General features: G+C 41.5%; 1 protein-coding gene across 1 annotated transcript in view; it reads left to right on the top strand.

The window, feature by feature from the left end:
• The window catches only part of COLGALT2 (collagen beta(1-O)galactosyltransferase 2), a 1144817-nt gene that overhangs the window by 1019076 nt on the left and 100573 nt on the right, over positions 1 to 25168 (top strand). Inside the window, exons 8-9 of the mRNA XM_044085299.1 lie at positions 13062 to 13168; positions 18630 to 18762. Of these exons, the coding sequence (XP_043941234.1) occupies positions 13062 to 13168; positions 18630 to 18762 (240 nt within the window). The remainder of the gene's footprint in view (positions 1 to 13061; positions 13169 to 18629; positions 18763 to 25168) is intronic.

Below are 25168 nucleotides of genomic sequence, written 5' to 3'. Positions count from 1 at the left end.
TCCAAAAACTGGTCCTTTCCAGCCACTTCCAGGCCTTCCCAGACCAGACCCAGGGGAAACAGGCCACCCTGACTACAGTCTCAGGGTATGCAGAGATCTAAACAATGGAGTGCCCCCACTCCCAAAAACAGGGAGTGGTAAGCCGCCCCCTTATGGTAAAAGTTCACAATGATTTTGCAATTATCCTTCCCAGCCCTATTACTTGTGCCCCTAGGAGGAAAACTTGCCCTCCATGCAAAAACTGGATGTCCATTACTCAGGACTGCTGGGTCCTAAACATTGTATCCCAGGGGTACAAATTCTACTTCCACTCACTGTCAACCCCAAGAGGATTTTCAGATGTTATTTCAAACCAGTGGGCAGAGGCTCAAAATCAAATACTTTCCCTGCTCAGTATCAGAGCTATTCAACCTGTTTCAGTAGAACAAAGGGGTCAGGGTTTCTACTCCAGACTTTTCCTGGTGCCCAGAAAAGAGGACTCTTGGCACTCAATCCTGGATCTTTCAATTCTCAACACCTTTCTGGTGATCCCAAAATTCAAGATACTTACCCTGCAACAGCTTCTCCCTATGATAGCCAAGGATGCGTGTTTAGTCACTCTAGACTTAAAAGAAGCTTACCTGCACATCCCCATAAGGGAGTCATGCAGGAAATGTCTACATTTCAGGGCAGACTGTATGCACTATCAGTTCTCTGCACTTCCCTTTGGCTTATCTACTGCGCCCAGAGTATTCACAAAGTGCCTGGCTCCAGCCATTGCATACTGCAGGCAGAGAAATATCCAAATTTTCCCAAATTTGGATGACTGCTTGATTCAGGCGGACAGTCAGGAATGGCTACTTCAGCACCTGGCATTTGTAAAAAACATTCTCACTTCATTGGGGTTACACCATCAACGAAAAGAAATCACAACTGGTACCCAGTCAAAAGATTGTATTCCCGGGAGCAAGCTTGGACGCAACTTCCCAGATGGCATTTCTCACTTCAGAAAAACAGGTCTATCTGACAAACTACTTCAAACAAATGGCCACCAGAACCCAGCTTTCTGCAAGACAAATACTGCAAGCCCTAGGTTTCATGGCCTCATGTATTCTGCTAATTCCATATGCAAGACTGCATATGAGGAAACTTCAATGGTACTTAAAAAGTCTTTGGTGTCAACATTCTCAGGACCTGGAAACAATCATTCCTATCAGTTTACCTTCACAAACACAAATCACAGTGGTTCCAGTGCTCATATGAGCGACTCGAAACCACAAAACTGAAAACGTTGACAGTCTTTAATGTTCGAAAAACAGCAAATCATAAAGCAGATTCGCTGTTTTTTGAACATTAATGTCAAACAAAAAAAAACGAAGTGTAAAGCCCCCCCACCCCCCTACTTTATTATTCTAACTCCAAGATCACACTACAGTGGGGAAAGGAACCATTTCCCGATCCCCATTATAGTGCACTCCGCCCCAAAATGTTGAATGTGCAATGAGCGAATCTCATTGTGTATTCGCTCATTGCACATTCAAACCTTTTTCCGTTCAGCATTTGCAAACTTTGCAAACTGCCTTTTGGAAAATTGCTGTTTGCCCTTGTGCAATACGCACATGTAAAGGTAAACCTTCCTATCATACCTTGTCTAAGGACAGAGTTCCTTTGGTGGGCAGAAGCATGCAACCACAACAAGGGACTGCTTTTCACTCAATGTCTCTCTGCCCAAACCCTGACAACAGAAGCATCAGACTATGCATTGGGGCCTCGCATGGCAGGCAAATGCATTCAGCGCCACTGGAGCCCATGCCAGATTCACCTGCACATCAATCAAAAAGAGGTGCTAGCTCTACAGAATGCTCTGACAGGCTTTAAATACCTAATCCTCCCAGGACAACTGCTTATAAAAACAGACAACATCACAGTTATGTGGTACATAAACAAGCAGTGGGGGGAACCCATTCTTACCCACTTTGCAGGCTAGCCATGACCCTGTGGAACACAGCCTTGAGCAACCAAGTGCATCTTCAAGCTCAATTCCTGCTGGGCAAACAAAATTCACTGGCAGATGACTTAAGCAGAAATCTTCTAGACCCAAATGAGTGGAAATTGGAGCCCAACACCTTCAACCTTCTGTTCCATAGGTAGGTGGACCTCTTTGCTTCCCCTGAGAACCACCAGTTGAGCAAATACTGCACCAGGAACCCTCACAGCAAGGCTTGGAAGGTGGATGCCCTATCCTTTCAATGGGAAAACCTCCCAATTTATGCCTTCCCCCCTCTGCTCCTTCTCTCAAGAGTGCTACTGAAGATAAAACAGGACAGGCCAAGGGCGATTCTTATTGTCCCAGAATGGCCACGTCAGCACTGGTACCCACTCTGACAACAGTGCCACCCTGGCACCTTCAACAGACTCCTACCCTGCTGCCTCAGCAGGCGGGACAGATTTTGCATCCACAGTTGCAAACCCTAAACCTTGCAGCCTGGCTTATCGCTTGAATACCCCACCAGCGACCCTCAGCAAGCAGGTGCTGGACATCATTCTTGAAGCCAGAAGGCCTAGTACTAAGAAATCCTATGCTGAAAAGTGGAAAAGATATTGTTCTTGAAGTCAGTCTCAAGGGAAGGACACAGCAGTGCCCTCCTTACCTCTAATCCTGGATTACCTAGCAGAGCTACTGCACAGAGGCCTATCCTTCTCCTCCATTAAGATTCATGCCTCTGCCATCTCAGCTCATTATAATACTGAGCCACCTCTGTTTTCTCACCCTCTCATCAAACAATTCCTGAGAGGGGCTAACAACTTAAGGCCGCCTAGGAAAAAACCCACTCCTGCCTGTGACCTTAACTTTGTACTGGAAAAACTCAAGCTTCCACCTTTTGAACCTGCTGCCTCAGCAGAGTTAAAATTCCTCTCTTGGAAAACAGCCTTGCTTTTAGCCATAACTTCAGCAAGAAGAGTGTCTGAGTTACAGGCACTGATGGCTATGGAACCCTTCATTATTTTCCATGCTGACAGGGTTTCCCTCAGGACTAACCCGTCCTTTATGCCTAAGGTGGGTCCAGTGTGGCTCTAAACCAATCCATCCATTTGCCAACCTTCTCCCCTAATCCCCAGAATAAAGGGGAAGGGATCCTGCACTCCTTAGATGTGCACAGGCAGCTCAGGTTCTACATTGAAAGGGCTAAGCCTTTCAGAAAATCTAACCAGCTGCTAGTCAAATTTGCTACAGGGGCAGTGGGTAAGGCCATTTTAAAACAAACCATTTCCAAATGGATAGCGCACTGCATCCATTTCTGCTACAAGCACCATGGAAGTCCTACCCCACAGGGGATCAGACCACATTCCATTAGGGCTACTTCCACCTCTACAGAATTTCTCAGGGGAGTCCCTACCAGGGACATTCTGAGAGCTGCAACCTGGAGTTCTGTACACACTTTCATCAAGCATTACCACTTACCTATCTTTTCTAAATCCAGGGCTGGATTTGCTACAGCAGTCTTGCAAGACCTACTAGACAGCCCTAACACTTCTTGACTGCCTCCACCCATCCTCAGCTTTGGGAATCAACCCAAGTGTGATGACTGCAACAGTGAAACATGAAAAACATAGTACAGTTGTGTACACTTGCCATAAATGTAGATGTTCAAGTGTATATTCACTGTTGCAGTCCTAGTTTCCCTCTATCCAGCCCCACTGGCTTTCTCTATCTTTATACATGTCCTCTCTATGGCCATTTCTAATGGCATTGGTATTTACTTTTTACTGGTGGTGTACCCCACTATATACCAATGCCCTATTTGGGGGCTCCTGACATTTGGGGCAAGAAAAACTGATGTAATGGCTGCATGTTTTATACCCCTGACAACCTGACATGGAAGAAGTGACAGCATTCGACATAGAAATACTAAGACTCTGGTATTTGGGCCGACTGAGGGCTACCTGCAGGCAGATAACCCAAGCGTGATGACTGCAACATTGAATACGCTCAAACATCTACATCTGTGATGTGTACACAACTGTACTTTCTCCCCCCTGTTTTGATTGTCTCAGTCAGTCAGTGGGGTATGATGGTGTATACATTCTCCCTACATTGTCAGGAAGGATTCCTATATTTATTTATTTTTATTTATTTATTTATTTATTTTATTTTACATTTGTTGACTGGGAGAGTCCAGCTGGATTACAAGTCCATTTTCAGTGGTGGCCCGGGGAGAAAAGCTCCAAGAGAACAATCTTTTACAAAACATAGTTTTAAGGACAGACTTTTGACATACAATTTCCATAGAAGAGGCTTTGACATACGTATTAACTAACAGATAGGATACATTAGTTCTCTACAATATAATATTAAATTTTAGAAGATATTCCTAAGTTTAGGATTCTGTGATAGATTTACTATCAGAGTAAAAGCAGAGAGACATAGAATAAGGCACAGAGAGAGCAGATGATGCTTGCTATAGTTGAGAAGGATAACAAATTGATTTACTACATGTCTTCGCCTGGTTTTAGTTGAGAAGGATAACAAATTGATTTACAATATGTCTTCTCCTGGTTTAGGTACTTATGGAGAGCTCAACATTGCTGGGGTAGTTTTCCCTAACTCCTGGAGAGATGGGATGAGCAGTAGATTAACAGTCCTAAGTGGGTACATTACTATGATTGGTTGGCTTAGCAGAGTTACTTAAGTTAGGTGAAGTGTTCTAATGAGACATTAGCCAGGGGGGATACAGGAGCACAGTCAAGTATTCAAAAAGTGAGTTTTAACAAGTTTCTTGAACTGTGATGGGGATTTGTCAGTTATGTGGGCAGGAAGGGAGTTCCAGGTTTTTGCTATACAGTGGCTGTAGGTAGACTTACCAGCTTCATTGTTATATTTGGTCACTTTGAGGAGGTTTTGTGTGCTAGACCTCAAGGGCCTGGCGGTTGTATATGGTTGCAAAAGATTTTGTAGGGCTGGGGTGTTTTCAGAGTTATGTATTATTTTGTGGGCTAGTGATAGTTGATTGAGTTGAAGTAGTAGTGGTAGTTTTAGCCAGCTGAGTTTTTTTAGGCATTCACAGTGATGTGTTCTGATGGGAGAGGTTATAGCGAATTTGGCTATCTTATTAGAACAGCTAAAAGTTTGTTTAGGTCGGATTTGCAGAGATTTGTAAGCAGCACGGGGGAGGCATAAAGTAGGGTGGATAGTAGATGAGTCCTTGCTATTCTAGTTTTGGAGTGGTCAGTGAGGAATTTTTTATTGCGATACAGTAGGCCAAGTTTTTTATGTACTTTTTTATGGTTATAGAAATATGTAGGTCAAATCTAATCTGATTATCTGTTTCAACCCCTAGGAGTTTGGTATGATTTGTGGGGGTGATTGTGGTCTTGTTAAAGAAGGAGATGAAGAAAGAATCAGTGGGAGGTGTGGCTCTGTGGGAGCTAAAGAGTACTAGCTTTGTTTTACTTGGGTTCAGAATGAGCCTTTGGTTTGTAATCCAAGTTTCTGCTAGGGAAAAGCATTCTTGTGTTAGGGAGTGAAGGATGTCAATTGATTTGGCTGTGCATATTATGGTGGTATCATCTGCATATTGCATTATTGAGGCTTTAGGAATACTGTTTGGGAGCTGATTGGTGAAGAGGGTAAAAAGAAGTGGCTCCAGGGTGGAGCCTTGGGGTACTCCTAGGGAGACTGGTAGGGAGGGGGAGAGTTGGTTTTGCTACATAACAACATGTTTCCTTCCATCTAGGTAGTTTTAGAACCAGGAGATGGCAGGGGTGGTAAGGTTTAGAGTTGCTAGTGAAAGAAGGAGTTTATTGTGGTTAACCACATCGAATGCTTTGGACAAGTCAAGGAAGGTGGCAGATACAAGGAGTCTATTGTTCTGTGAGTATTGACAATGTTGGTGAATTCTGTTAGTGCGGTGGTGGTGCTATGAAAGGGTCTAAAGCCATGTTGTTGTGTTGCTATTAGATTATTTTCTAGGAGATATTTCATTAGTTGCTTGTGTATTACCCTCTAAAATTTAGATAAAGGGGGTAATATAGCTATAGGGCAGTAGTTATTGAATTCCAGGGAGGTTGCTCCTTTATGTAGAGGGATGATATGTGATATTTTCCATAGCTTGGGTACTATACACTTGGAGATGTATCTGTTAATTAGGATGGAGACAGGATATGATATAGCTTCTGCAGCCAGGTGTAGGTATTCAGTGGGTAATTTATCTGTGGCTAGAGAGGTTGGTTTGAGCTTGTGGAGTAGTTTTTCAATGGATTTAGTTAGTTCTGGGTGGAAGCTGAACTTGGAGCAATTGTTAGTTGGGGGTGGGGGGGTGGATTTGCAGGGGTGGGGATGTTGTCATAGGATTGGTTGTTTGCAAGGGTCTGGATGGTTTCCGTAAAGTATTTATTAAATTGAGTGGGAATGTCTTCTTGGTTATCTATTTTTGGGGTTGGGGTAGTTGTTTTACCTGGTTGTAGAATAGAGTTAATTGCTGCCCGAAATTTTTGTGGGTTGTTCCTGTGCTTATCCTGCAACTTTTGGTAGTAAGATATTTTGTCTGTTTTGGTGAGTTTTTTGGTTTTGTTACGTAGTTCAACGTATATTTGTTTGTTCAATTGGGATTTACTGTTGAGGTAGTTGGTCCAGGCCTTATTTCTTTTTCTGAGGAGGGATTTTGTGTCTGGGGTTAACCAGGGGGCATATTTAGTTTTAATTCTTGTTGTTCTGGAGGGGGCGTGATGGTTAAGGGTGTTTAAGAAGGCAGTATTGAAATATAGTACAGCTTCATCAGGAGGTAGGTTTTTTAGGGCGGTTCAGTTGCACATTTTTAGGTCGTTTATAAAGTTGGAATGGTTAAAGTGTTTTTTTGTTTCCAGTTAGGCGTGCAGATATTTGGGTCAGTTGTGGTGATTTTGATCTGAGTAAGAATGTGGCTTGGTGGTCACTCAGGGTGTCTGGTAGACACCCTGCTAGGGATATCAATAATGGGTGGGATACGAGTATCCAATCTAGAGTGGATTGGTGTTTGCTTCTCTTGTCTGTTCTTGTGGGGGAAGTGATGAGTTGGGTTAGGCCATGTAGGTTAATATGGGAGAGTGAGTTATGACTGGAACAGTTTTTCCAGTCAGTATTAAGGTCTCCTAATACGATGCTTTCCTGGGGGAGGGAGTTAGATATCCATTCTAGGAGTTTTTCTGTAATGGTGGTATTGTTGCCTGGAGGGATGTAGCATCCTGTGATGTTGATGTGTTTACTATCATTAAGTTTTAGTTTTGTTAGAGTGAGTTCAACGTTATCAAGGTCTGGGGTTGTTATTTATGTCTACTTTCTCAAGGATGAGGTGAGATTTATACATTATGGCAACACCCCCCCCCCTTTTTTTAACTATTCTATCACTACAAATTATATTGTAACCTGGTGGAGTGATTTCATTGTTGTGGTTGTCTGGTTTAAGCCAAGTCTCTGTTCGTATGACTATCTCAGGTTGATAAAAGGAGAGTAGTACATGAAGGTCGTGGACTTTGTTTAGTATACTTCTGACATTTAAATTTAAAATGAGGAGCGTGGATTTGTCTCGGTGGAGTAGGGTATCATTCAGGTTGCGGGTTGGGATTCCTAGGTTTTGTGGGCCTGGGTTTGTGTGTATATCACCGCAGGTAATGAGTTGGGTTCTGAGGTAAATATAGACTTTGAGTAGTTTGTTTAGGGTCTTAAAGTTCTTTATAGCTGTTTGGGACTGGTAGTGTGATGGCTGTGATCTGTGTGCATAGTGGTGAATAAAGAAGGTTTGGTAGTGATGTGGGACTAGTTGAGTAAAAGGGTGTGTTGTAATAATGTTAGTGGAAGTAGTTTTTCTTGGTATGTGGATAAAATTAAGCTGTTTTTGGTGGTTGGTGATAGAAGTTAGCAGTGGGAGTGTGGGTACACCTAGGAGCGATAGTTAGAGGTGTATGTATGTGGGTTTGGGTAGTTTGGGCATGGTTTGGTTGGGTTTAGTCATGAATGAGAGATCTGCTTGGGATGGGGTGGGTGTGGTGGATGATGAGAGGTGTTGTTTGTGATTGGAAGGTAGTTAGATGGAAGACTGTGCGTCGTGAGTGAGAGATCTGCTTGGGATGGGGTGGGTGTGGTGGATGATGAGAGGTGTTGTTTGTGACTGTAAGGTAGTTAGATGGAAGACTGTGCGTGAGTGAGAGATCTGCTTGGGATGGGGTGGGTGTGGTGGATGATGAGAGGTGTTGTTTGTGATTGTAAGGTAGTTAGATGGAAGACTGTGCGTCGTGAGTGAGAGATCTGCTTGGGATGGGGTGGGTGTGGTGGATGATGAGAGGTGGTGTTTGTGATTGTAAGGTAGTTAGATGGAAGACTGTGCGTCGTGAGTGAGAGATCTGCTTGGGATGGGGTGGGTGTGGTGGATGATGAGAGGTGTTGTTTGTGATTGTAAGGTAGTTAGATGGAAGACTAAAGGCCGTGAGTGAGAGATCTGCTTGGGATGGGGTGGGTGTGGTGGATGATGAGAGGTGTTGTTTGTGGTTGTAAGGTAGTTAGATGGAAGACTGTGCCGTGAGTGAGAGATCTGCTTGGGATGGGGTGGGTGTGGTGGATGATGAGAGGTGTTGTTTGTGGATGTAAGGTAGTTAGATGGAAGACTGTCCGTCGGGAGTGAGAGATCTTCTTGGGATGCGGTGTGTGTCGTGGATGATGCGAGCTGGTGCTTGTGGTTGGAAGGTACTTAGAGGGAAGACTGTGCGTGAGTGAGAGATCTGCTTGGGATGGGGTGGGTGTGGTGGATGATGAGAGGTGTTGTTTGTGATTGTAAGGTAGTTAGATGGAAGACTGTGCGTCGTGAGTGAGAGATCTGCTTGGGATGGGGTGGGTGTGGTGGATGATGAGAGGTGTTGTTTGTGATTGTAAGGTAGTTAGATGGAAGACTGTGCCGTGAGTGAGAGATCTGCTTGGGATGCGGTGGGTGTGGTGGATGATGAGAGGTGGTGTTTGTGATTGTAAGGTAGTTAGATGGAAGCCTGTGCGTGGAGTGAGAGATCTGCTTGGGATGGGGTGGGTGTGGTGGATGATGAGAGGTGTTGTTTGTGATTGTAAGGTAGTTAGATGGAAGACTGTGCGTCGTGAGTGAGAGATCTGCTTGGGATGGGGTGGGTGTGGTGGATGATGAGAGGTGTTGTTTGTGATTGTATGTTAGTTAGATGGAAGACTGTGCGTGGAGTGAGAGATCTGCTTGGGATGGGCTGGGTGTGGTGGATGATGAGAGGTGTTGTTTGTGATTGTAAGGTAGTTAGATGGCAGACTGTGGGCCGTCAGTGACAGATCTGCTTGGGATGGGGTGGGTGTGCTGGATGCTGAGAGGTGTTGTTTGTGATTGTAAGGTAGTTAGATGGAAGACTGCGTCGTGAGTGAGAGATCAGCTTGGGATGGGGTGGGTGTGGTGGATGATGAGAGGTGTTGTTTGTGATTGTAAGGTAGTTAGATGGAAGACTGTGCGTCGTGAGTGAGAGATCTGCTTGGGATGGGGTGGGTGTGGTGGATGATGAGAGGTGTTGTTTGTGATTGTAAGGTAGTTAGATGGAAGATCAAAGGCCGTGAGTGAGAGATCTGCTTGGGATGGGGTGGGTGTGGTGGATGATGAGAGGTGTTGTTTGTGATTGTAAGGTAGTTAGATGGAAGACTGTGCGTCGTGAGTGAGAGATCTGCTTGGGATGGGGTGGGTGTGGTGGATGATGAGAGGTGTTGTTTGTGATTGTAAGGTAGTTAGATGGAAGACTCTGCGTGTGAGTGAGAGATCTGCTTGGGATGGGGTGGGTGGGGGGGGTGGGATGGGGTGGGTGTGGTGGATGATGAGAGGTGTTGTTTGTGATTGTAAGGTAGTTAGATGGAAGACTGTGCCGTGAGTGAGAGATCTGCTTGGGATGGGGTGGGTGTGGTGGATGATGAGAGGTGTTGTTTGTGATTGTAAGGTAGTTAGATGGAAGACTGTGCGTGAGTGAGAGATCTGCTTGGGATGGGGTGGGTGTGGTGGATGATGAGAGGTGTTGTTTGTGATTGTAAGGTAGTTAGATGGAAGACTCAAGTGCGTGGAGTGAGAGATCTGCTTGGGATGGGGTGGGTGTGGTGGATGATGAGAGGTGTTGTTTGTGATTGTAAGGTAGTTAGATGGAAGACTGTGCCTCGTGAGTGAGAGATCTGCTTGGGATGGGGTGGGTGTGGTGGATGATGAGAGGTGTTCTTTGTGATTGTAAGGTAGTTAGATGGAAGACTAAAGGCCGTGAGTGAGAGATCTGCTTGGGATGGGGTGGGTGTGGTGGATGATGAGAGGTGTTGTTTGTGATTGTAAGGTAGTTAGATGGAAGACTGCGTCGTGAGTGAGAGATCTGCTTGGGATGGGGTGGGTGTGGTGGATGGGATGATGAGAGGTGTTGTTTGTGATTGTAAGGTAGTTAGATGGAAGACTGTGCCGTGAGTGAGAGATCTGCTTGGGATGGGGTGGGTGTGGTGGATGATGAGAGGTGTTGTTTGTGATTGTAAGGTAGTTAGATGGAAGACTGTGCGTGAGTGAGAGATCTGCTTGGGATGGGGTGGGTGTGGTGGATGATGAGAGGTGTTGTTTGTGATTGTAAGGTAGTTAGATGGAAGACTGTGCGCCGTGGAGTGAGAGATCTGCTTGGGATGGGGTGGGTGTGGTGGATGATGAGAGGTGTTGTTTGTGATTGTAAGGTAGTTAGATGGAAGACTGTGCGTGGAGTGAGAGATCTGCTTGGGATGGGGTGGGTGTGGTGGATGATGAGAGGTGTTGTTTGTGATTGTAAGGTAGTTAGATGGAAGACTGTGCGTCAGGAGTGAGAGATCTGCTTGGGATGGGGTGGGTGTGGTGGATGATGAGAGGTGTTGTTTGTGATTGTAAGGTAGTTAGATGGAAGACTGTGCCGTGAGTGAGAGATCTGCTTGGGATGGGGTGGGTGTGGTGGATGATGAGAGGTGGTGTTTGTGATTGTAAGGTAGTTAGATGGAAGACTGTGCCGTGAGTGAGAGATCTGCTTGGGATACGGTGGGTGTGGTGGATGATGAGAGGTGTTGTTTGTGATTGTAAGGTAGTTAGATGGAAGACTGTGCCGTGAGTGAGAGATCTGCTTGGGATGGGGTGGGTGTGGTGGATGATGAGAGGTGTTGTTTGTGATTGTAAGGTAGTTAGATGGAAGACTGTGCCGTGAGTGAGAGATCTGCTTGGGATGGGGTGGGTGTGGTGGATGATGAGAGGTGTTGTTTGTGATTGTAAGGTAGTTAGATGGAAGACTGTGCGCCGTGAAGTGAGAGATCTGCTTGGGATGGGGTGGGTGTGGTGGATGATGAGAGGTGTTGTTTGTGATTGTAAGGTAGTTAGATGGAAGACTGTGCGTCGTGAGTGAGAGATCTGCTTGGGATGGGGTGGGTGGGGTGGATGATGAGAGGTGGTGTTTGTGATTGTAAGGTAGTTAGATGGAAGACTGTGCTTTACAGCATGTGGAATAGTGGAAGAGAAGGAAATGGGTACAGGGGTGGGGCAGATTCAGTGATTGGTGGTTAGCATGATGGGCGTGGCTAAGTTTAGTTGAAATGTATGCCTATATGCCCTTCTATATGTTTTTTCCATATCAGACCTCAATGCAAAATAAAGACCAGGAAGACCAAAACTCATCTTCATTACCCCAATAATATACAGATGTACTTTCAAGCTACAGGTCATTGGTTTTACTGGAAAGTATTCCAGTAAAAATAAGGAAAGGATGTTCCTCATCATTTAGAGTGACAGTTGCCACCACTGAAATGTTTGAACACTCCTTTAGATCCTTACTTTTTCTGTATCTCCAATTATAGGTCTTTACAGGTGATTGAAGCTTACAAGACACATCCCATTCCACAAACATACTCTGCTGAATAAAAGATTGTCTCTGTGTTGTTGTAACTGTAATCTGTACCACCTCAAATTGCTGTAGGTGATCCTTACCTGTCATTGATACCTGTATGACTTGGACCTCCATTATTTCATGTTAAATGTACGGGTCTCTAGCATCTCTGCACATCACTCCTTGTGGAAGGCAGGACAGTGTCTCAACACAGGCTGATTAAGCATCTTCTTCAAAGAGTTCAGTATTTCTTCCTCCCACTGGGGAACCCCTTTCTCTGTCCTTGTCTTCAGTACCCCATATTCATGACAGACTTGCTTGTCCATCCCATGTTCATGGACATTTTGGTGATTCTGCAGTTCATATCATGAAGGACACTTTTCTTGATGCCATCATTTCTGCCTGCAGGATCTCGTAGCTGCAAGACCTTATATTAGGGAAACCATAATCCATATTATAGCTGTGCCCCCCACCCCTTACTTAATAGTCTAACTCCAGGGTTGCACTACAGTGGGGAAAAGGCCATGTATAACTTTCGACAAAATGAGTTTGAATGAAATGAGTTTTCGATGAAGTGAGCTTTCATTCAAATGTGCTGGAGAAATTGACTTTCGACCAAATGTGTTTTTGACAAGAAGTAGACCCATATATATATATATATATATATATATATATATATATATATATATATATATATATATATATATATAAAATACCCATGCCCATTTTGCGACAGTCAACATGACTGGATCACCTGGAGCCATATTTTTATACTGTTGAGTGGCTGGGACTATCCGTAGATAAAACCCCTGCTGTAACACACCCCAAATGGTTTTCTTGCAATCCTCTTGATGTGATGAAGGCATGTTTGCTATTCCTAGGAAAATGTATATTAGTAGTGTAGCTATATTTTTGTAGTATACATTTGTAAATAATTTGGTGGGTATCTCTATAGATTTTAGCAGATAAATACCGGTTAAATGGAATACTCAATGTGGCCAGTCCGTTCAGTGGCCTAGAGAATAAAGTAGAGCAACAGTCATGATAAATCAGCCACATTCTAATAAATGTTGTATTTCACAACAGTGTTGTTTCCGTAATTACATTCCCTAGTTGCTTTTGAGGTACTTTTGTTTTTAAACAGAAACAGAGCTCCACATCTTTGTTGTTTTATCTGATGAAAATCTTGTTTCCTTCAGATCTTCATGATTAATCTGAAGCGTCGCACAGACCGACGTGAGAGAATGCTTCGGACTCTGCATGAACTGGAAATTGATGTGAAGATAATAGATGCTGTGGATGGAAAGTAAGACTTATGTGTTTTTGTTGTTCTAGTATCCTTGTTTTATTAAGCCTAGGAATTTCCTTCTACAAATAAAAGAAAAAATAAGAAATTAAATGGTTGCATTTTTCTGATCGAATATGCTTTCCTGCCATTGTCAATTGAAAACAGTCTAGGGCTTCAAGTTGACAACTACATCTTCCTAATCAGTAACTCCCCAATTTTCCAGTTTTCATTTGAGAGTCACTGCTAGCATGATTTCTGTTTGTGCAACAGCAGTAATTTACAATTTTTGGGCTTTTAATTTTTCTCCATAGTAGTCTTCTTATTCTCTTTCGGCTGTTCCCGTTAGGGGTTGCCACAGTGGATCATCTGTTTCCATTTCTTCCTGTCCTCTGCATCTTGCTCTGTCACACCAACCACCTGCATGTCCTTTCTTACCATATCCATAAACCTTATCTTAGGCCTTCCTCTTTTCCTGTTACCTGGCAGCTTCATCATTAGCATCTTTTTCCCAATATACTCTGCATCCCTCCTCAGCACATGTCCAAACCAACGTAATCTTGCCTCTCTGGCTTTGTCTTCAAACCTTCCAACCTGGGCTGACCCTCTAATATACTTATTCCTAATCCTGTCCACCCTTGTCACACCCAGTGCAAATCTTAACATCTTTAACTCTGCCACATCCAGCTCTTACTCCTGCCTCTTTGTCAGTGACACTGTCTCCAACTCATATAACATAGCTGGTCTCACTACCCTCTTGTAGACCTTCCCTTTCACTCGTACTGGTACTCGTCTGTCACAAATCACTCCTGACACTCTTCTCCACCCACTCCATCCTGCCTGTACTCTCTTCTTCACCTCTCTTCCACACTCACCATTACTCTGAACTGTTGATCCCAAGTATTTAAACTCATCCACCTTCGCCAACTCTACTCCCTGCATCCTCACCATTCCTCTATCCTCCCTCTCACTCACACACAGATATTCTGTCTTAGTCTTGCTGACCTTCATTCCTCTCCTCTTTAGAGCATATCTCCACCTCTCCAGGGTCTCCTGAACCTGGTGTCCATAGTAGTGTGACCAAGAAATTATGTACATAATTAAAGTGGGATTTGGGTGAAGACAGTAGCATGGGGATTGCAGAGAAGTCCCCTGAAGCTTTAGCTTGCTTGTTTCATCAATTAAAGCATTGACTGGTAACAGCTTGATGAGACATAGTGAAACCTCATAACAATTACCATATGTTTCCCAGCCATTGAACAATATTCATATTCTTTATGGAATCATATGATACGTAAACGTAGCAGTTAAACTTGTACAACTGAAACAGAAAAATTACTACAGTGATTAAAATATTTTAAGATTACATGCATGCCAATCTTGGTCACGGTCACAGATTTTACATTACTGCTAAAAAATATATATATGCATAAAATGCATTACACTGTGTGCTAATCACCGAATGTGTCCATCTTATGAAGGACTGATGTCCTATTCAAGATTAATTACTGTGCCTTGTTGCACCCAGGTACCCCACAAACATGAAATGGAATAAGCAAGTTATCAGGAAATGAATACGTGAATGACCCATATTGAGAAAAAGCAAATGATGATCCAAAGCCAGAACAGCTGAACACTGCATAAAATCAATGTAATTGTAAAATATGTGGATTAATACCTTTTATCTAAATCATGTACTATGAAAACGCTTGGCACTGAAATACAATAATTGTGAATTCACGTCGGAAGAGCTCCAAGAGAATTGTACAAAAGAATATATGAACATAAATATGCAGTTTCTATTGGGGATGAAAGGAATGCCCTGGGGAAGCATTACAAATATGGTTCGTGCAAAGTTAACTTTAAATTTCTTGTAGTGGACAGTTTAAAAATGTAGAAATTTAATTTAATCCAGAAGATAACTTGGGGTGGCTGGAATATAGTTGGCAGGTTAGACGCAATGCTTGCTACCCCCTGGTCTGAACAATAGAGAAGATTTTATTATGTATCTGAAACACAAAGGGTTAACACACTAAGTATGTGGTCATGTGATTTTTTAAGTATTTAAATGTGTGTTTTTGAATGTTAACTTCCAGTCTGAAGAAGTCTTATTACAGATGAAAACGCTTACTGAAATTATTTACTGCGGAGTCGTCCTTGGAGTTTATTAAAGCAGCTTGATTTCTTTTGGATTGGACTTCATTCTTAACCAGCTTTTAGCTTACCGTTTGATTACTGCTTAGACTTTGCATTAGCATTTATTTTCTGAAGGATATGAATTCTGAAACAGTTATCAATGATTTGCCAGAAAAAAAAACATTTTTGTGGAACAGATCAAAAATCTGGACATTCTGTGAAACTCTAGACCGCTGACAGGTATGCCTATTTGCTGTGCTGTACATTTTTTGACTATAGTGCTAGTGTGCCTGCCTGTAAGAGCCACACGTGTTTTACTTTTGTTATTAACTAGGCTGCTGACTGTGCAAAGCATCATTGCCCACTTCCTCCTTTCAAACTGTCATTCTCCTTAATTGAACTTTTCCCAGTTGTGTTCCTCTTCCTTTCCTTTTCACGTTTCCTCCCATCTCCTATTTTAAGATCAAAGGGATACCCTTATTTGTATATGGCATATCATATTTCACAGTTTAGAAGAATAACACAGTTTAACAGCATCATGGGAGATACGTTGAGAATTTAGGGTTTACACGGAGGACTCCTAAAGTTCAGTGGCAGTATTGCAATAATTAAAAGGATGCCAGTTACTGGAACAAATGCAAAAACAAATTAGAAACTACAAGGTAAGAGACGTGAATTCCTAAAGACTCAGTAGTTTGCCTCCAGAAGGAGGGAAATAGAGAAGCTATATATGAGGCTACACAAAAGATCTTTGAATCCCCAGAGATTCAAAAGTTATATTAACCGAATAAGAGGGGGAAAATAAATGGCTACATTTTGCTTCTTTTTTTCTCTCTCTAAAACATCTTAAAATTTATGAGTGAGATAATGTAAGAACAAGTGAGACAAATGTGGAAAGTGTCATGAGATTTTGTTCAAACTTACTGTAATGTACACTGAGAACATGAATAACGTAGATATGCCACAGAAGTAAAAATCTAGGGCACATTTTCTGGAGGAAAACAAATACAGGTCTATATCAGAATGACGAAGGATGAATTTGGAAAACGATAGAAGATCGACACATATACGTCGATGTACCATAACAGCGAAGGATGGAATGCCGAAAGACACAACGGTGAACAGATTTCCCTGGCCAGCAGGGGGATTGTGGGGATGAGGTAATATATCCTTTTCCCCACTGTAGAGCGGTCGCGGAGTTGGTATATATAAGTAGGGGGGCTTGCCCCCCTGCAAAAACTTTTATAAAAGAGTTTTGTGTTGTGTTTATTTACTTTGGTGTAACTTACCTGTATGGCGCTGTTGCTTCCGGGAATCTGTTCGGTGTTCTGAATTTCAACGTTTCCATCCTTCGCTGTTGTGGTAGATCGACGTATATGTGTCAGTCTTCTAGTGTTTGCGGAATTCATCTTTCGTGCTTTTAATATAGACCCACAAATGCTGGTGAAGGGAAATGCTGAGTTTATGGCATAGCTGTGCTTTAAATATAAAGTAGTCCAAACATTTGAATGTGTCGTCTACTCTCATCTGTACTTTGTTTTCAGGGTGTGACAAAATATTATCAGCACAGAACCAACAGAATGTTCATGAATGTGCAACTCCATCCTTCTGTTTTATATCACCTGTCCTCAGGAGTGCACATGGTGGGGAGACCTTTGTGTATGCTTGTTTATATTGTATACTGCTACAGGGATACAACCCATTTTTATAGCTGGAATATTCTAGAAATGGTACTAAACAATAAAAAGAAGTTTACTCTGCATTATTAATGATACAGCAGTAATTTATGTAGGTCTTAAAATGCATTGCATGTCTTTAGTGAACATTAAATGATTTAATATTCACAGGATATGCCCCCTCCCATATACTTAATTTTTTATACTGTACATTTGTTGACAATCTGTCATTTTCCTGGCTTGACTAAAACTCTAGAGGTAAAAAAAAATGTGTTGTCATAAATTTTATTATGATTGCCACAACACACATAAGAAAGTCCCTGCTTTTCTTCTTCATGAAGACTTTAAACATGACTTTTTATATACCAACCAAAGAGATGGAGCTTTGTTATCGACTTTCTCTCATCTGCAAAAGCTGCTCTGAGAATTCATTCTTCTGGGCCGATGGTTGCTTCAGAGGTTTTCAGCATAATTTACCATTCTGTCTGCAGACCCTGTATAGTCATGGTAAGGAGTTCTGAACTTTAACAAAATAAATGTATCAAAGATGCAGAGCTTCAGACTATTAAAAATCTGATACTGTTCCTCTGCAGTGTTCTCCGCAGCTATATGGGGTTTCTTACTGGTTCATAAGTAGGTACTGGGCTATCGGCCCAAGGGCCTACGTAAGCCTAGCCAACAAGGTTCCCTGGCTTACGCCACCCAAGAAATTTATTTTCCTGTGCCACTGTCGAGCAGAGACACAGAAGTGATCTCCGGGGTGTATTTCCTATTTCCCATCCACTCATCAAGATTTTTCTTGAAGAGTGCTAATGAAGAACTTTGCTTGAAATTTGCTCTGACTGGAGAAAAAGGCATATAGTTTAGGTAAATTGCAACACATTCACTTCCTACTGGAGTCAACTAGATCAAATATAGACTGCAACAGACCATTTACAATGATACATGCAAACATATCTGCAAGATTTATGAATGATCCTTTCCTGATAGAACATACAAGGCTGCCCATTAATTATAATGAATTGTGTAACACAGGTAATAACATTATTTTAATTGCTAAACTTGAATATGTAGGAGAACAAGCTGGTTCAGTTCATCTACAAACCATGAGTGACTAGAGGAGTTTATCTGCATACACAAAGTAACATACACATTATAGGCATTTAAAAGGAACTTCATGCGAACCGAGGTTAACTGCTAGTCTTTAAGGGACACTCTGTAACCCTCGAGTCTGTTTACCCAACAGTTTGCACTTGTGTAAATATTTTGTGTTTACAGACCTGAAAACCAGAACTAACGACAACAGTTTCCAGTGTAAGGTAGCAACTGCACACCTTGTCTTTAAAATTCTAACTGAACATAGGGACAAGACTGCTATATAGAAGTCTGTTAGGATGAGTGGTTTACTACAGGCATGGCATGACCTATTTCGTGTTAACAGAGGCATGAGATAAGTAGATAAGTATAATGTGTGTACAGCTGCAGTGTGAGGCAAAACAAAAGTAATTTCAACTAATTTAAATTTGTTCATCCAAATTTTGTCAGTAGTGGTACCCTCACCCTCCTGTCTTTGCTGTATAGTAGGTAATCCTAAATGCATAAATACTTTTGGTTCACCATAACTGATTACAGTATGTCCCTGTTAATGAAAGTATTGTTCTCTGCTTCAGGGCTCTGAACACCAGTCAGCTGAAGGCTCTAAATATTGAGATGTTACCCGAATACAAAGACCCCTACTCTGGAAGAGTGCTGACTCGCGGAGAAATTGGCTGCTTCCTCAGTCACTACTACATTTGGAAAGAGGTAAAGGTGAATTTAATTAAAGAAACCACAGAGACTGCAAAATCTGCACCTCTGGAAAACTGCATTTTTCTGTCATCAAAGAGTTCAGCTTTCATATAACTTCAAAATGGCAGGATAGTAATTGCCTGCAGATGGAATATCGAATTATTTGTATCTATCTATATATATATATATATATATATATATATATATATATATATATATATATATATATATATATATATATATATATATGTATTTGTAATGTATAGGGCAAACTTCCAACTGTTAGTTTATACTAATATACTGTTTCCTGAAATACAATATTCTGAAACCACTCTGTTCTGGCAAGTCAGAGGAAAGCTTATTGCTGTTGTGGCCTGCACATATCTCCAGGAAAAGCTATTAGACATATTTGGAATTGATTTGTAAAAACATACAAGCTCTGCATTGCATGTGGCAATCCTCTTTCAATTCTAGACTGAGTACTGGATAGGTTACTATTAACTTATGAAAACCAGTGAGCTATGGTCATATTAACATGTTGCATACTGTTACCTCCAATCAGCAAGTGCCATATGGGGCAAAGTTCCTTTGCATCTCATTAACATGTTTCTTCCCAAGCAAATTTCACAGTATTGTCGTGTTAATGGATAATATCCAACATAGTACCCTCACACAGATTCCTTATGTAAATTCCTTTCATAACCAGTGAGAGACCCTCCCCCTTACATTCAGCACACAAGCTTGCACTTCCAGACCAGCACCCTTATCTCACGGAGACACAAAGCATGAACAGATGCACTCACTCATGCCTCTGTCCCTGCCCCAACACCCGATTGACAGACTGCTGGATCAGTCAATAAGTTAGCTGGTTTACGAGGCAATACTACTAGTATTTCAAGTCCTTGGCAGTCAGCTTTCTATGTAATAATGTTGAGCATGAGATACGTCCACAGAAACCTAGTATCCAGCAGCTGAGATAGTAAAGGTCATGTCAGTATGACCTCTCCCTTTCTTTCCAGTGGGCACGTAAAGGACGGTTCTTATTCTTCAGCATACAAACCCATGTCACTTAAGTTACTGTTGATAACTTCCGTTGTCCTAGCAGAGTACTGCATTTTTTTTTTTATTTTAGTTGTGTTCTAACATTGAAATTGTCAGACTGCAGCTTTATAATTACTTTGTTTGATGTTAATATTCTGCATTTGTGTTAACTATAGCAGTATAAACACAATATTACTGGGAAGAGTGAACAGTTTAACATAATAATTGTTTTTCTGCTTCTTTTCTGTTTTACCTACTGAGATTGTACCCCCTAAATGACTGTGATAAAGGCCACCTCAGTAGTTTCAAAGGATGTTTGGCATTCAAGCTTTAGTTTTGTTGTTCAGAGGTGCTGTGACCCATCTGCCCTAGACGTCTGATGACTGACTGCGCAGTGTCATACGACTCCAAGAGAGTTAGTAGTGCATTCATTGCCGCTGTCTGTCGAACGCCACTAAAGCCCTCCAAAAATGGTGCGCATGCATTGGTTAGAAGATACATCTACTCATGTGTATGTAGTACACAACACACGCTCATCAGTTTTAACACCACCCTTTGCTTGCTGTTGACTTTTTTCAGGAAGTTATGAAACGTACCTTTGGAGTTTAGTTTGTTGTATTCATGGAAAAGTTATACTGCTGAGTCAGACTGGTTGAAAAACGTTGCTCAATTGGTCACAAGTGCAAATTAAGAATACTTCTGTGAGCTTTACCTCTACTGCATTTCTGTGTAAGTAATTGCTAAACAAAGCATCCAGCCTGCGATCCAAACTATAACTAAAATGTGTGCTGTATGGGGGAACGGGAAAGGGTTAGTTCTTGAGCTTAGCATGGCGAGCAAACGTCCTCTGGAAAATGCGTTAGCATGCAATTAATCGTCCAGCTACACTCTAGCCTCCTCCCATTCTGTGACCATAACAGATTACTTGGATGAGGAGTGAGCACAGTTTGTTTTGCCTTGAAATCTAGTTCCTGAACCTGTTGGTGCCAAAATGGACATCCTACTTTGCTTACTTGTCTAAGCTGAAATTGATGAACATCCTGGCTGTTTTTCAAGGTTCTGCCTTGAAATCGTCAGTTTGACACCGAGAACAAAGGCTGAAGGCAATCAGGGAACTTGTATGTCACACAGAACTTGGATTGATAATGTAAAATTAGCTGTGTGAGCTTGAGCAAGTCAGTAACCAGGACTGAGGCTTATTCCTGGAAAGTAGCAGTTGTGTTTAGTGAATCTTAACCACCTCAACACAATATAATCGATCTCTCGAAATTTTACAAATGCAGTGACGGAAACAACTCCATCACCCTTCCCCTGCCCCTGGACAGTATTTTGTTTATTATAACAGAAAGATGGTATTTTTCTTGAAATATCTTGTACTAGTTATGTGGCTGTCTTGTGAATTAGTGAACACCAGTGAAGGTAGAGACAAAAGAAATGTAGTCTCAGGTCTCTATTTTTCAACATAGCTGTTTGTTTAGTTCATGGGTATCCTTTCACTTGAGGTAGAGTTTTTATTCATTCATCTTTCAGTATCCATGTTACCTTGTTCATGGTCATGGGAGAGTCAGATTCTGTTCCAGTACTCACTTGGTTTATGGCAGAGAAACCGTCCTTGGTGGGATTCCAGTCCATCGTATGATGTGCATGTATGCTCACACATAAACACACACACACAACCTCTCTCCCACACCACAGGCACATTTGGATAGTTCAGAGGTTCACCCATTCACCTATATTCACCTATCTCTCTACTCCCTGAAATGGCTTGAACTTTCTAATTACCTCAAGCTCCTTAGATTTACTACTGCTCACAAGCTCATATTCAAACCTTCTAGTTGTCCTTCTCTGTCCACCTCTTTAAACCCCTACATCCCCAACCACTCTCTAAAATCAGAAAACCACAATCTTCTAAACATATATAAGCCTCGTCGACCCCATGGTCACCTACTATTATCCTGCTCCCTAGCTAAACTCTGGAATTCTCTCCCTCCCACCCTTAGAGCCACTCAAACTTTAAAACTCTTCTCAAATCTCACCTCCTTTCAAAGTGGGAATGTTTCTGTACCCCTACCACATCAACTCTTTAACACCATCTCCCATGTACTGTATACCTCTACCTTCTATCACTGCGCTCTCTTACCCTTTGCCTCTACTTCCTTTCCTACGCTATACCTCATAACCTTCCCCCAACCCACTCCCTTTCTCCACTATATACCACCTTTTACCTCTCCCACCTCACCTTCTCGTCTCTGCCCTCTCCTCATATTTCTAACTTCCAAAAAAAAAGCCTGTTTTTTATCTGTACATGAATGTTTTACTTACATGTTTTTTTCATCTGAAATGCCTGTGCTTTTAATATGTTTAGACTACATGAATCTCACTTTTGTAAATCATTGCCTAGGATTAGACATATTATGACTTTTTTAACAAATTGTATATTATCTCTGCATTTTTCTCTGTTCTACAACTTTATTTACTTCTGTATAACTATTGTTAAATTGTCTATATGTATATATTTTATCTTTTTTAGTTTTTTTCTGTTACTGATTTGACTGTCTTAACTTTTATGTAGACTTATTGTTTTTACTATGTATTAAAACTTGGAGCTTTTCTCTCCGGGCCTCTACTGAAAATGGACATATATCCAGTTAGACTAGCCCGGTCAACAAATGTAAAATAAAAATATCCTGTGGAGCTTTGCTCCCTGGGTCTCCACTGAAAATGGGCTCTTCCAGGCCCAGTGGTCTATCCCAGTCATCAAACTGTAATAAATAAATAAATCTTTGGGATATGGCAGGAAACCAGATGACATACTAAAAAAACACAAAGACAGTTTATTTATTTATTTGCAGTTTGTTAACTGGGAAAGTCCACTTGGCCAGTATGAGCCCTTTTCTAGTGGAGGCCCGGGGAGAAACGCTCCATGTACTTACGTACAGAAACAATACCAGCAACAATCACATCAACATTAATACAGGATATTACAAAAACAAAAGTTAGCAGAAGTTATTACAAACAATTTTACATGACTAAAATAACAGAACTGTATAGCATGCCAAAGTTATAGATTCTCGGTCCATTAACAAATAAGAAGGACGACATGCACTTGTTGCAGAGAAGGCTATCAAACAAGAACCAGAACCAGAGAAGCAAGTACTGCAAAACAGCTTTGCTGACAGGTTTCAGAACGTTCATTTTTGAAAGCACAAAACTTCTGTGCTCCTTTGTGTGAAATGTCTGCTGTTATTTTAGGGTGACATGTTCTGCAGCTGTATGTACCTTTGCATCTTTGTGTAACCGAATTATTTAATCTCAGGCAACTGGTAAGAAAAATTAGTTTGACATTGAGATCATAAATATGAGTGTGTGCAGTCAGTGTTGTATCAAGAGTGGCACAAACAAGGCAACTATCATGGGTGCCAACTTGTAGGGGATGCCAAATATTGAAAACAAAGTTTGACAGCTTACAACCAGTCATAGTTGTAATCATTTGATTGATGGCTTGTAAACTGTTTAACTCTTTACTGGTTCTTTTAAAGGTAGTTAATTTAACTATGTTAAAAAAAAAAAACAGGACCAATTGAGACTGTTAGGCAGTTTAAAATCTTTCTGTAGCTTGTAAATTATCAAACTGTTCCTTAAAAAGGTTTGGCAGTTTAGAGCTGCTTGTGGGGCTCCAAATGATGTACTGCCTAAAGTGCAAAATACCTTTGTTACAGGATTGCTTTTATGGGTGTATCTATTCCACTGCTGGAAGCTGCTTAGGTAGCAGAAGTGCAGTAGACCCCTGAAGGCAAAAACCTCTAAACGATAGGCTGACATTGCTGCTAATTGTATATTCAAGTGTGAAGTATGCACACCTTAGATGGGTAACAGAACACTAAACAGAAGATGTAATTACTTTTTGCCTGACTGTTTAAAATTTTTCTTGCATGGAAGAAGTGGGGAAACCAAACCACATCCCCTTAAAAATGTGTGTAGTTGTTATGGATGCAGCCCAGCATCCTGTCATAATGCTCATAACTGGTCCCTGTAATCCAGTGGATTTCAGCTGAAAGTTAGAGAGAGCCAAGGTGGTAGTCATGAGTATGTATACCTGATACTTATGCTGAGATGGATAATTTGTTGCTGTGCCATAATGGCTTGAACCTGTCCATTATCGGCTGGAATGCTTATGCATACTTTGCTTACCTGCATTACTGCAGTGCAGATTATGTGGCCAAGAATCCCAGGTTGTTGCTTGGTTCTGTCAGGACTGGTGGAAAAATAAAGATTGCCTTTTTCAATCATCTCAGGCCCAGTCCATTTCTTTGCAAAGGAGGACTGCAGTAATACAGAAGGAACTGTACGTTGACAAAAAAAGACAAGCAGATTTATCTGGCAATCATCCAAGAATTTGAAATCTACCTATAAAGTTACTAGTGAGCATTCATAATTGTAAAGCTTTTGTGTGCCTTTGTTTAACACATTGTTATTGTGCAATAGACTTTGATCACATTGACAGGGGTGTACCTACAAACCATCAGACTTTTGAAGCTTGTGACCTTCCTTTTAATATACATTCATGGATCTGGTCTTAGTTTGTAGGTCTAATTGCTACATTTCAAGGAGGAGCTGGAATTTGCCTACAGTCATGAAAATTACTTGACTCTTGATTTTCTGCAGACTGCTGTGTATGGTATATCTTGACCATCTTTAGCTCTTTGATTAATATTTCCCCCTCACCCTCTCACTTCTTTCTTGCTGTAAAGAAATACATGTAATACAAGCCTTCGATTTTAATCCCAGAGGATGGATGGTGCTGACTTAAGTAGGACTCACTGACAATAGTTTGACTTCTTTGTGATTTTTAAAATTCCAGTCACAAAGGAACTAACTTGCTTGAAGGAAAACAGCACTTAAACTGAAAAAAAGAAAGAAAAGAAACATTTATGCAAGGAATCACCTCCTTTCTCTGCAACACCATGCCCTCTTATACCCCAAGCATTTATAGGTACCAACTTAAAGGTCACAGTATCTCAGGGAAAGTAGAAATCCCCAGGTCCCCACAGCCTCAATTTTAAGTGTAAAAAAATTCACATTACTAACAATCAGTCGTATGGCAATCAGTCATTAGTGTGTCGAACACAAGCCTGGCTCCCCTTCCATAGGCAACAAATTGGGAAGTTCCAATGAATGCGGGGCTCATAATTGCCTAACTTCATGAAATAATCTATTTCTTGCTCTAAGGAAAGGAAATGTGAAATAGAAGAGAGGAGAGACGGCAGATGGAAAAAGAGACTAACCTCCACGGGTTAGGAAACGGTTGGAAGAGAAAGAATTCCTTTAAATCAGAAATTATGTTCACATTCTGTGTAGTGGTTTTTCTTTTACAGTATAA

The sequence above is a fragment of the Protopterus annectens genome, chromosome 10.part0, assembly GCF_019279795.1.
Source record: "Protopterus annectens isolate FY-2018-M chromosome 10.part0, PAN1.0, whole genome shotgun sequence".
Taxonomy (NCBI): domain Eukaryota; kingdom Metazoa; phylum Chordata; order Ceratodontiformes; family Protopteridae; genus Protopterus; species Protopterus annectens.
Note: the sequence above shows the minus strand (reverse complement) of the source record. Positions and strands in the feature narration are given on the sequence as shown.